This window comes from Zingiber officinale, chromosome 5A (genome assembly GCF_018446385.1).
Source record: "Zingiber officinale cultivar Zhangliang chromosome 5A, Zo_v1.1, whole genome shotgun sequence".
NCBI classification, from domain to species: Eukaryota; Viridiplantae; Streptophyta; class Magnoliopsida; order Zingiberales; family Zingiberaceae; genus Zingiber; species Zingiber officinale.
This window is the reverse complement of record NC_055994.1, coordinates 123220344-123232610: the sequence shown is the minus strand read 5'-3', so window position 1 is coordinate 123232610 and position 12267 is coordinate 123220344. Positions and strand designations below refer to the sequence as shown.

The following is a 12267-nucleotide window of genomic DNA, read 5'->3' as shown; positions in this document are numbered from 1 at the left end:
TTAACAAAAAGAAAAAAAAAATCTCATTATAAATTTCAATACTTGCAAACTACAACATTGTTTATAGAAGTATTTCGATTCAGCGCAAAATGTAGTTAAAACCAGAACAAACTTGCAAGCACCAAGATAATTAGCTAATTGTATCAGAGCAGCAGTAGTCAATGGCCATTGATTGTCCAGATCATTAAAATGGCACACCACAAAAAAAACTACTTTGTTGCTGCTCCTCACATCACTTGAGTGTTCCAAAAAAGCTTACTTCGTGATACCTAGCCAAAGATGTACAGCGTGGCGCAAGATCAATATTCAGGTTGAGTTGACAGGACGACATCAACAGGTTGGCTTTCAGAGTCATCAGCTTGTGATTGAGAGGCCAGAAGCTTGGCCTTTTTGTAGCTGCTAGAAGATTTGAGTATTGTATCAAGAGGCATGTTCTTTGTGGAAATGATTGATGATCTGGACAACAAAAAGGGTAATAAGAAACAATAAAAAATGATTGTGCACGATATGTAAAGCTAACTAATTTATCCTTTTAGTTGTCTGATTGAGCAGGTGTAACAAAGAGAACAGATCAGTTGTTTCATCAATAAATATTAATTAGCTTTCGGTTCTATTTTGGCCTTTTGAGCAGATGAGTTACCAAGTATGAATGCTTAAATTTTTCTCTGCAAATTTGTAGCTTTCCTCTCTATTTGCGGAAGGAAACAAGAGAGAGGATTGTCTTTCAAGTTATCTTTCCACATAGTTACTTTCAGTTCATCCTTAGACTTATTCCTTGAAGGAATCAGCCCTAAGATTAATCAGGCACTTGATTTTGATCTTACAACACCATTGAATCCACCAAAGGGGCTTATTAACCAAATTGGAGTCGTGAGATTATTTTCAGCCAACTTTCTCAATAGTAGCTGACTCAAAAAAAAAAATCAGTGCGTAGATTTGTCAGATGATCTATTGCTTGAGATTTTACCTTTGTGAAATTAGGAGAAAAAGAAGGGAAAATGGCATCCAGAGTTGACAAACAAGGCAGTCTAAAAATGCAGATTAGTAGAATTAGCCAACTAACTTGTTCTCAGATAAAATAATAAAATATATCCAAAGAAGTAAATAAACTAGAGTGGGACGATCTGAACTATGTTGACCTACATCTTGGATTGATATGGTTGGCATTGATATTGTACCATTTCACCACTTCCAAATCATGTCTATTTGCAACATGTCAAACTTCAACAGCAGGTTGCTCTCATTGTTGGAGTTCCATGCAGTTGCTCCTTCTAAATTCTGATTTAGAGTGACGGAACATGCATTTCACATGTACTGCAGATGTCTACAACACACTTGGATTGGAGTTCTCTTTAGTGAGAAACAATAAAGCAAAAAAGGAAAAGTATTGATTTGAATCTTGTATTTTGAATTTCATAATTGTTCTATTCTGGTATCAAAAAGTTGGTATCTTCTAATTTCACAGTAGTTTAATAAAATTATTGCCTTTCCCAATTAATGAAATTTTATTTCCTAGTTTAGCTAGGGTTGAGCCCATAAAAGTAATGTCTTCTATATGTATTTTTGACTAATAAAATTTCCATTTGATAAATATCATTTGGTGGTTCTTTTGAAGTACTTTTGTTTTTGTGTGAGACGACAGTTTTCCGGTGTTCCATCAATTTCAACAGAATGCATAGAGTTTCAGTTCTATTACAGTGTTGCATCACTGTCATTCATTCATTTTGAAGGAAAAGGATCCTAAAAAAAATATGAACCAGCATAATTTAACCTCTAAATTCAAAAATATCAATGGAAGATGGATAACAATGTCATTAATAGTATTATGGCATTACTTACTGTGATAGAAAGATATCTTCTCCGTCACTTCCCTCATGTTTACCATGATGCTCTGGAGTCTTAGATCCTGTTCCATAAGTTGAAAACAATGACATATCTGTCAGCTCATGAAGCACCATTTTCAAACAGCATAACATGAAACTCTTTGCAGGAATCAAAGCAAAACGTATAACTCTACCCTGAAAAAATAATTTAAGAAACATCTTCCTTTTGATCAGGTCCTACAATATTGAACATGATACGATATTCTAAAGACCAGGCAAAGGCACCAACATCCAAGATCAGGATAGGACAAATATTATTAAAGTGATAAGACTATAAAGTTGATACTATTAGATTTACATTTTGGATAAATCTTTGCAAAATCAAGCTTACTAGGATCAATCTCTTTTTTTTTGGAGAATTCCAGATTGGAATTGACAAAAATAAATGATGCAAAACAAAACTAATGAAAATCATGAACAGCAGAAAAATTGGCACATATGAATAAACATAATTTTATCCTAGAAGATCCTTCATATTCATGCTTAGCAAAATGTATATAATCTTTCAAGAGAATGTCTGGAACTGAAAATCTGAAACAAAAGAGAAAATAAAGTAAAATTGCATCATAAAACTATACAAAGATCATTATATGCTATTAAAAAAACAAGGCATAGCATCATAGCATCATCTCCTACCTAACATAGAGAATAAGTTGATCATGTCGAAAAATTAGAAATAAGGTTAATTATAATTTTGCTCCCTGTGATAAAGTCCGTTCACTTTTCTCATGAAATAATGAAATAAGTATTTCCGCATTTGGTAAAGAAAATGAATAAACTCGGAAAACTAATTGCCGTGAAATTGTGACTCCCTAATCATAAGGAATAACTATTCCTTAATTTAGGAACAGTTAGTTATTTCTGTTCCTCATCTATTCCATTTTTTTAAAAAAAAATTATTTTCTTATTCTATTCAAGCCTCCAAATAATAAATATATATTATGAATTTACAAAGCAGAGAATTTAATTCATACAGAGATATTTTGTCATTGTGAATATTATTTCTTGTCTATTACTTGTAACATTCAAATGAAGCATCTATACCATTTGAAGAACCTAACTAGGAAATAATTATTCCTATTTTATTCTTTATCAATGTTATTCCCTAGGAAGTCAATTCCATATCAATTATGTTTCGTGACCATTAAGGTATCATTTTGCTCATTTGACAATAACCAAGTGGGCATTTTACTTACCTCACATTACCTACCTCTAGTTATTTTTCAAATTTGTTACATTTGTGAAATTTTTTGGTTTATCACTTTTCCCTAATGCAGCTAATGAACTTCCACATCATTTAGTTGTTTCTCATGTGAAAATGATAAAATTACCCTTGAGAATAAGGTAGCGATGAATGAGCGTGGTGGACAGAGCCATAAAAACAAAATCAGTGGTAAAACAACTAGTCTAATCATAAAAGGGTAAACTGCAATTAATTCTCACCAAATGCTTGTTACTTCCCCCAAAAATACTGGGAGAGAAACAAAGTATATCCATCCATGTAATCAAATTTAATATCCATCCATGATGGAATCAAAGTCACTATAACTGTGTACTAACTGTGGGACAGTGGAGATCTACTGTGGGAGAGGCTAGTATTTTTCCTATTTCCTCTGTCAATATATTACAACGCAACAACAAAAATGGACAGTAAAGCAAAAGGTGGCATCTTTCCTTCTTTTAGGAGATTAATTTACAATCTCCTTCTCTACATGCCATCTTTTGAGATTGTGAAATTAGTTAAAACATGCCAAAGCAGATCAACCAAACTGAGGTAGACATTTCCTGTTTCAAACAATATAATGAGAAATCTACACAAGCAAAACCAATCAAGGATAACATCAATGTGTCATGCATATTATGCCAAAATCAACTACACTATGTACTATGAAATTTATGAAAAAGTTCAAATGTTCCAAAGCAACTCTATCAAGTACAATTAAAAGATGGAGCATAACTTATTCTTGAGTAAAATAGAGGACTATATTTGTGTAGGATAATAAGCTTGACAATTGATGACACAAATACTTCAGAAGGTATCAAGAAAAAAGGACAATATCAATAAAACACGACTAACATATGTCAGTTACATAGAATAATTAGATTGCCTATCGCATCAACCATAAGCTGATAACCTGAGCAAAACATACTACTGTTGTCTGGAGAAATCAAAGAAGCCACTGAAAAAGTGAGACATATCAAGCTGCATGGAAAGAGATATCAGCATATGGCTACATAAAAAACACACACATAATTTAGCATTTACAAAGTCATCTTCACCATCGATAAGGCACCAAAGTTACCTATGTCATGGATAATGCAAATATGAGTGTCATGTAGTAATGTTAGGTGTCCAACATGGTACAAGGGAATATATGAAGACATGAATTAAAATCTCAAGCCATACTGGTTCAACAAGACCAAGATTTTTCATTCCGTTCCCCTACTAAGACATAGAATGGTGGCAACATCAACACCATGTTTTCCTTGCAACCCATCCTCCACAAAGAGCAGTAACCAGAGCCCTTTATCAACACCATGATTCTTCTTTCGGTTGATCAATTGTAATGTGAGGCGCCGGTGTGAGGCATTTAGACAAAACTAGGAGTGTCAAAGTGAAGAATTATAGGAAAAATAGCAAAAAAAAAAAAAAAGTCATTTTGAATAGACTTTTCGGGTTATCCGGGTCGGGTTTGGGTTGGTCGGGTTCGGATTCAGGTTTAGGGGTTTCAAGTTGAATTCGGGTTCAGGTTGGGTTTAAAAAAAATTCAACTCAACCCTACCTGACCCGACCCACCCGAATTGACACCCTTAGACAAAACCCTAATTCTGGTTTGGATTGTGATGTTAGGCAACGAGAGTGAGATATCAAGGCTACATATGTGTTAAGAGAAGCTCTCTTAGTGTCGTTGATGCCTTCAAGTAAGTTCCCCCACCCAATGGCAAAGACGCATTAACTCAAGTGTGGTCAATTGACTCCCACTAAAAATTTGAGTACGCGAATAGTTTAAGTATGAAGTACTTAAAAATTAAATGTTAAATCCATTTTGTTTGTCTATTTGACACCATTTACTTTTTAGATATAGATGTGTAAACTTATTAAATGAAGTACAACAAATTCAAGTTATTTTATTTAATATTCTAATATATTTGATCCAAAAAAGACTTAATTAATAATAATAAAATAGATGGGGATATAGTAGGGGATAGAGTCCACTGGCATAGGAGGATCCATATAACCGCCGGTGCTTAATGGGATAAAGGTTTGATTATTGTTGTTGTATAATTACAATTGTTGTATTTTAAGAAGCTTATAGAATTTAGTGGAACCCACTTAAAGAAACTTTTGTCTCTACTCTTGTTGCCATCTCCTTTTCTTTCTCATTGTTAGATCAACTAGCACCATATTGTTGGCATGGCGAAATCAGCACAAAACTGCCTCATTTTGGTCAAGGACTAAAACCCCACTCAGAATAATATTTGTGAACCTTGGATGAAAGTTTGGATATCATATTGAAATACTGAAATGAAAAGTGAAAAGTTAAAGAACGTCATTGCAACAACTATTTTTGGATGCTCTCACCTTCTGAGTCGGTTGATGAAGAATCCAAGATGGCTGCTGTTGCTTCACTATTCCTGAAAATAAGATCATCCTCAGAACTTTCATCCACAGCATTATCAAATATGGCACTTGGGATTAGAAAAGAGGTCTTTGGTTCATGATTGTTTGATTTCTTCCCCATACTTCTAGGAACTTTCCTAACTGCAAGCCTGTATCTTTTAGTTTGAACTGGTGTGTTTTCCTCTGTACTGTCACTTGAAGCGGCAAGACCAGCATGTGTTTCCTCATCAATGGTGCCAACAGAAGGCTTAGACTGGTTCTGAACTGCATGTAGCCCTAAATTAAAATTTTCTTCCTTTTCCACTTGGACATGAGATTCAGTCGCACTCTTCAGAAAGGTCTTCTCATTGGAGTAGTGGGCATGATTGCCATTCTGAAACTGTGATTCTGATATCTGGTGGTAAGTGTCTGATCTATTGGCTTCGATCGTCTGCTTAACACTTTCAACATGAGACATATAGTCAGATGAAATAGTACCATCATCCCTAGTAGAATCAGCTGTCAGATTAAAAGAATCATTATGTTCTTTTCCTTTCTGGCAAAGCTCAAAACTAGACTTGCCAGATGGATCAGCTGAATCCTGCTTGACCAGGCCACAATTAGTGCTACTTTTTTTCACATCCAGCTTCTCTGATTCTGAAGGATAAGCAAAAACATGAGCTGACTCATGCTTGTTTGACTTGTTTTTCCTCTTGCTCTTAGGTTGTTTCTTGGGTTTAGTCTCAGCTGGCAGAACTTGATCAGCAGAAACACCAGGTTCATCCTGGATGGAATTTGGAGGAAACACAGCAATAAAGTTAATTTCATTATTGTCAACACCAGGAAATTTCTCATCTTGATGTGCTTCCACAGATTCTTCAGTTCCTTGAGAAGCAATATTCTTTGGAAGTAGCTCGGTTAGATTTTCCAGAATGGTGCTTGAAGCTCCACCTTTTCCATGATCATGTCCTTTTACGGAGATTCCAGAAGCTGCAGCTTTGTCATCAGTAGCTAGTGGGTTAGGTTCTTTACTTAATCTGGCAGTGTCCCCAGCACTTTTGCCAACCAGAGAGTTAGAAGAGTCGTTTGGATGAGGTTCATTATCTTGAAGTACAACATTGGAAGATTTTTTCTTCTTGCGGCGTGACTTTTTATCATCAGATTTAGTAGGAAATGTTGAATCTCTCAATGCTTGTTGGTCTTGATTTGATTTGTCCTTGTCGTAGCTTTTTGCTAGGTTTACTGAAGAATGAACAGATATAGAATTACCAGATTTAAAATTCATAGAATCAACTTTCTCAGATTGTCGTGTCCTCGTGCGACATGACTTTCCATCATTATCAGCAGAAGGTTCTGACTGTAACTTTGCAGTATCATCATGACCAAGAGCTTCTTTCCGGTTATTGGTAAATCCTGCAGGCTCAATGATATTTGGTACATCTTTAGATAACTTTTTTGAATCAACTTTCTCAGATTTTCTTGTCCTCTTGCTATTTGACTTTCCATCATCACCAGCAGAAGGGTTTTCTGACTGTAATTTTGCGGTATCATATTGATCAGGAGCTTCTTTCTGATTATTGGCAAGTTCTGCAGGTCCATTGGCATTGGATACATCTTTAGATAAGTTTTTTGGATCACTTTTCTCAGATTGTCTTGTCCTCCTGCGACATGGCTTTCCATCATTATCAGCAGAAGGGTTTTCTGACAGTAACTTTGCAATATCATCTTGACTGAGAGCTTCTTTCCGGTTATTGGCAAATCCTGCAGGCTCATTGATATCAGGTACATCTTTAGATAACTTTTTTGAATCAACTTTCTCAGATTTTCTTGTACTCTTGCTATGTGACTTTCCATCATCACCAGCAGAAGGGTTTTCCAACTGTAACTTTGATGTATCACATTGATCAGGAGCTTCTTTCCGATTATTGGCAAGTTCTGCAGGCTCATTGATATCTGATACATCTTTAGATAAGTTTTTTGAATCACTTTTCTCAGATTGTCTTGTCCTCCTCCGACATGACTTTCCTTCATTATCCGCAGAAGGGTTTTCTGACTGTACTTTTGCAGTATCATCTTGACTGAGATCTGTTTTCTGGTTATTGGCAAATCTTGCAGGCTCATTGATATTTGGTACATCTTTAGATAACTTTTTTGATTCAACTTTCTCAGATTTTCTTGTCCTCTTGCTATGTGACTTTCCATCATCACCAGCACAAGGGTTTTCTGACTGTAACTTTGTGGTATCATATTGATCGGGAGCTTCTTTCCGATTAATGGCAAGTTCTGCAGCCTCATTGATATCTGATACATCTCTAGGTACGTTTTTTGAATCACTTTTCTTAGATTTTTTTGTCCTTATGCTATGTGATTTTCCATCATTATCAGCAAAAGGTTTTTCTAACTCTAACTTTGCCGTATCATCTCGACTCGGAGCTTCTTTCTCCTTGTTGGCAGATTCTGCAGGCTCATTGATATTTGATACATCTTTAGATAAGCTTTTTCTTGATCTTTTTTTTCTGGTATTGCTAAATGGATCTGCTTCTTTTATAACAGGTGCAACATTGTATTCTTCAACGATATTCTTACGACTATTAGCAAAGACAACTTTTTCAGCATCAGACTCAACCATCTTGCCTGCCATGCTTGAGATCTGAGTGGAATGTTCACCTTTTACCATACTTTCACTGCTGAAATCTGTACTGGCAATTCTTTTTGAGGAATTTTCTACCTTTAGAGAAACTACATTTTCAGAAGCTTTCTCAGTTGTGCCAACTAACTTATTTATCATATCTTTGTGGTTGTCCACAGTTGTCCCTTCATTATTGCCTACCTTAACTTCAGGAACAAAACCAATAGTCTCAATAGTTTCTGATGTGACTCCATCTTCCATGATCTGTTCTGTACCAATGCTAGGAAAGATTTTTACATGGTTATCCGTAGGAATAGGAAAATCAGTTTGAGACTTAGATGACTGTCTTCTCTTTTTCTTCTTTCTTTTATCATCAGTGAGATGTTCTATTATGCTAGAGTCAGCATCAGGTAACGTATGAGACAATTCTTCTGGAGAAGACAAAGTAACGTTGACCGGAAGTGTATGAGTCCCAACCGCCATGCTATCCATGCTTGAAAAGTGATTCGATTCTGAAATTTTTGGCAATCTTTCATTGTCAATATCCGGTGAAAGTTTTCTTCTTTTGGAAGTGTCCACTGGTACAGAATCTTCATCAGCAGAATGTTCGTTATTATTTTTCATAACATCAGAAACAAAACCAATGACATCACTCTTCTCCAGTGCAGGTTGTTTTTCATTGTTTTGTTCCTTAGCACTGTCGAAAAAATCTCTGATGTCATTATCCGATGGCACCGTGTAGTCAGCTTCAGCTAGTTTTGACCTAGATGACCGACTTTTCTTCTTTCGTTTCTTTTTATCATTTGTTAGGCGTTCCATCAAAGTAGAGTCACCATCATGTAAATTACCAGACAACTCTTCTGGGAGAGATAAACTAGCCATGCCCGAGTCTAAATGCAAATCTTCAACATCACTCCGCTTTTTAGATGTCTCTTCCTTGAGGACATCAGTAGAGATAGTATTCTCCAAAACTTCAGATCCAGATAATTTTTCTAGTTTCTTGCCTTTGACTTGATCAGCAAACATATCAGGATTAGAAATTGTGGGCAATTCAGCTTCTTGTTCAATCGGTTCTAATGCATGCAACTGAGCATCCTTATCAATTTCCTGCCTCTCTAGGTGACACGATTGGATGAAGCCATCTGCATTCTGATTAGCAGCAGCAAGCTGATCATTAGCCATATCTACAAGGCTTTCAATTTGGCAACTCATAGGTTTGGGTACTGAAAAACCAGTATGATCAGTCAATTTGCATTGATTCTCATGGAAATTCATATTGTCATCAATGTAAAAGTCGGTTTTGTTCAGTGGCCCATCCTCATTCAAATGTTCACTAAGCTTCACTTGAAGCTGAAAGTCCCCACCGAATTGCTTATTATTATCATCTACAACATGTTCTGTGTTGTCACCTTGGTGTTCTGAGCTTGCTTTAGCAATAACATCAGCATGAAGAAACCAAGTACCCTTACTCCCATCAAAAGCACATCTGACAGGCATGGTGTCTGATAAATGATAGAAGGCACCTCTGCGTTTCACCTGTAAGAATTTATATTATAACCACTTCCAATCAAACAAATTTACTGAACTAATTTAGGTGCATAAAAGGGTACAACCTTCAGTGCCTGGATTGTTACTTGACCAACATCTGGAAAGCATAGCATGTGCTCAATCATAATTTTTCCTGCTCAACAATTAGAATGTGTTTCAGTTAAATCAATAATCATTGTCATATTAATCGAAACTGCTTGCAGTTAGCTAAATGAATCGTAACCCTCTATTGAGCTCTATATAAATTGATATCACTGGTTATACTAGCCATAGTAGTCAAAATTAATATTGGATCGAACAGTTAAAAAATTCAAGTATTAGTTGAATTGGATCGATAGAATTGGTGAAATCATAATAGGAGAAAAAAAAAATATATATATATATATATACAATAAAATTATTTATGTTACAACAAATGTTCTAACCTGTAAAAGAGAATGTTTATTTATACATATTTGATTAATAATAATGCAATATACAAATAATGTCATTTATTAATATAAAATTAATACATAAAAAATATATTATAATCTATAATAAATAATAAAATAAAACTATATTAATCTTTAATGTGTTATTACTTGATATTCAATATTATTTCAGTTATGTTTCTAACTACATCATATCGTAGTTGAAGAGGAGATTTAGAATTCTTATTGATTTAAAGAGATTATTGTGTTCTCTCTCACTCCACAATATCCTTCTCAATCCACAATAATCAAACTCAATCGATAGTGAGCCAAAGAGATAGGGGTGAAGTGTTGAGTCTAGTAAGTGATGTCAACGTTGAGTTAGTGATCCTTGATTCCAATATAAATCTTAAGAAACAACAAGGTTAAGTGATGCAATAAATACTCTTTTCTTCTTGTGCAAGTTGTCTAAACATCATGTTGGGTAAAACGAAACACTAGATTGGTTAAGTTTATCAAAGTCATATTGATCTGACCAAGTTCTAACTCAATTTAATCCATTTTGATCTCAAATTGAACAAATTTTAATAGATTCCATTAATTTTCTAGCATAATTTAACTGACTTTCAGTTAATTTCTTTGAATCATTAAATTTTCTGAACTTTTTTCAATTTGTATGATAAGCCAATTTCTCAAAAATATTAGATCAACTGTTACCCATGCTAATTCAGCTCGTGCAATCCATATTTGTGTTGGATGATTTTTCCAACTATGATACTCACACTAACTAAATCATTTTTTTTTATATTCACTAAGATTTTTTTCAATCTCCTTCTATCCCCTATCCTTTCCACTCTAATAGATCAAACTATTTTATATGTGGAATCTATTTATCAGCATTTTATCATCAATTAGTGTAATTGATTTATTATGTATAATTTCCTAAAACGGGAGATTGATTATAATTAATTTATTATATTTTCCTAGAATAGGTTAGCTGATGTATATAGATGTGTGTTTTCTCCTTTGTAAAGTGAGGGGGGAAATCATCAATATACAAAAACTTCTCAAATTATTCTATTTCATTTTCTTGGTCTATAATGTTAAATGAAAATATCTGGCAACTATCCTCTCCTATAAACAGAGATAGGAAGGAATCTGTGTTACTAGCTAAGAAACCAAGAAAGCAAGTGATAGCATAGAGGTGCTTGAGTAGAACTTAAGATAGAATGTAAGAGAGTTAGTGGTGTGTCTGGAGTGATCAATTAATAATACAACTTGATCCACAAAGTTCTTTCAAATTTCTACTTCCAACGTCCAACATTTGGTATAGCCAAGGGTGTCACCCACTCCTTCCATGTAACGTCTAGGCGAGTTTAGTAGTCATGTGCCTACTTGAGCAGGCACAGGTGCGGGAGCATGGGGAAACCTTTTCTTCCATAAAGGCATATGTCATCGTAGGCACAGCAAGCCAAAGATCGGCATTTAGAAATGCAATGCACACACTTGTTAAGCAAATAGGTACTACAATGAGATTTTTTTTTCCCTTCCGCAAACCATTCAAGATACGTAACCTTGAATCCGATTTAGCCGAGACAGAAGTCCACTTTTCAATCGAGTTCTATGGATTCAGGGATAACAAGAAAAGCATAAGAACAAGGAAACGCTTACGCTTGACGTCGGCGACGGTGTCGGCAGGGGGTACGGACAAGGCGATGTGAGTGTCGATGTTGGAATCGATAAATAGGGTGAAAACCGGGGCGGACGGCGCCGGAGGATGAGAGGGTTGGTCCGATTCCGACGCCATGACGAAGCGAACCGGAGGCGATCACAGCGAGGAAGAGAAGGGACTGCGGGGTTATAAAAAGGGCGAAGGGGTTTTGCGTAGGGACTTGACCGGAACTGCAAAATGGTTTGACCGAACCGGTTGGAAATGGGTCGTTAGGTCTTGATCGCGATTTATATATATACGAAAATTTCACAAAGTGCACCCAAAGTTCGGAATTGACCCATTCCAAACTTTGAAAATGGCCCTGGCTTGTTTTCCATTTTACCTCTATGCCAATTCTGATTTTACAGTACTACAACTTAGGGGGAATTTGGTTAAATAATAAGAATGATTATGGATATGAGTTTGATAGTAGGATGGAATGAGAATAGAATGAAAATGAAACTCAGGGGGTGTTTGGTTTAGGG

The 12267-nt window shown here is 35.4% G+C and overlaps 1 protein-coding gene across 1 annotated transcript; it reads right to left on the bottom strand.

Annotated features, from left to right (window-relative positions):
* LOC121981558 lies at nt 1-11920 on the bottom strand. Its single transcript, XM_042534146.1, has 5 exons — nt 11743-11920; nt 9727-9794; nt 5467-9649; nt 1840-1906; nt 1-456 (listed from the first exon to the last, which is right to left on the bottom strand). Exons 1-5 carry the CDS (start codon nt 11876-11878, stop codon nt 300-302), a joined length of 4611 nt encoding a protein of 1536 aa, XP_042390080.1. The 5' UTR covers nt 11879-11920; the 3' UTR covers nt 1-299.
* Between the last annotated feature and the right edge of the window lie 347 nt (nt 11921-12267).

Coding starts and splice junctions, on each gene's coding strand:
- LOC121981558 (XM_042534146.1), bottom strand. CDS start 11,878: ATGGCGTCGGAATCGGACCAACCCTCTCATCCTCCGGCGCCGTCCGCC. Junction 9,650..9,726: donor TAACAATCCAGGCACTGAAG/GTTGTACCCTTT, acceptor AAATTCTTACAG/GTGAAACGCAGAGGTGCCTT. Junction 1,907..5,466: donor TTCATCAACCGACTCAGAAG/GTGAGAGCATCC, acceptor CTTATGGAACAG/GATCTAAGACTCCAGAGCAT.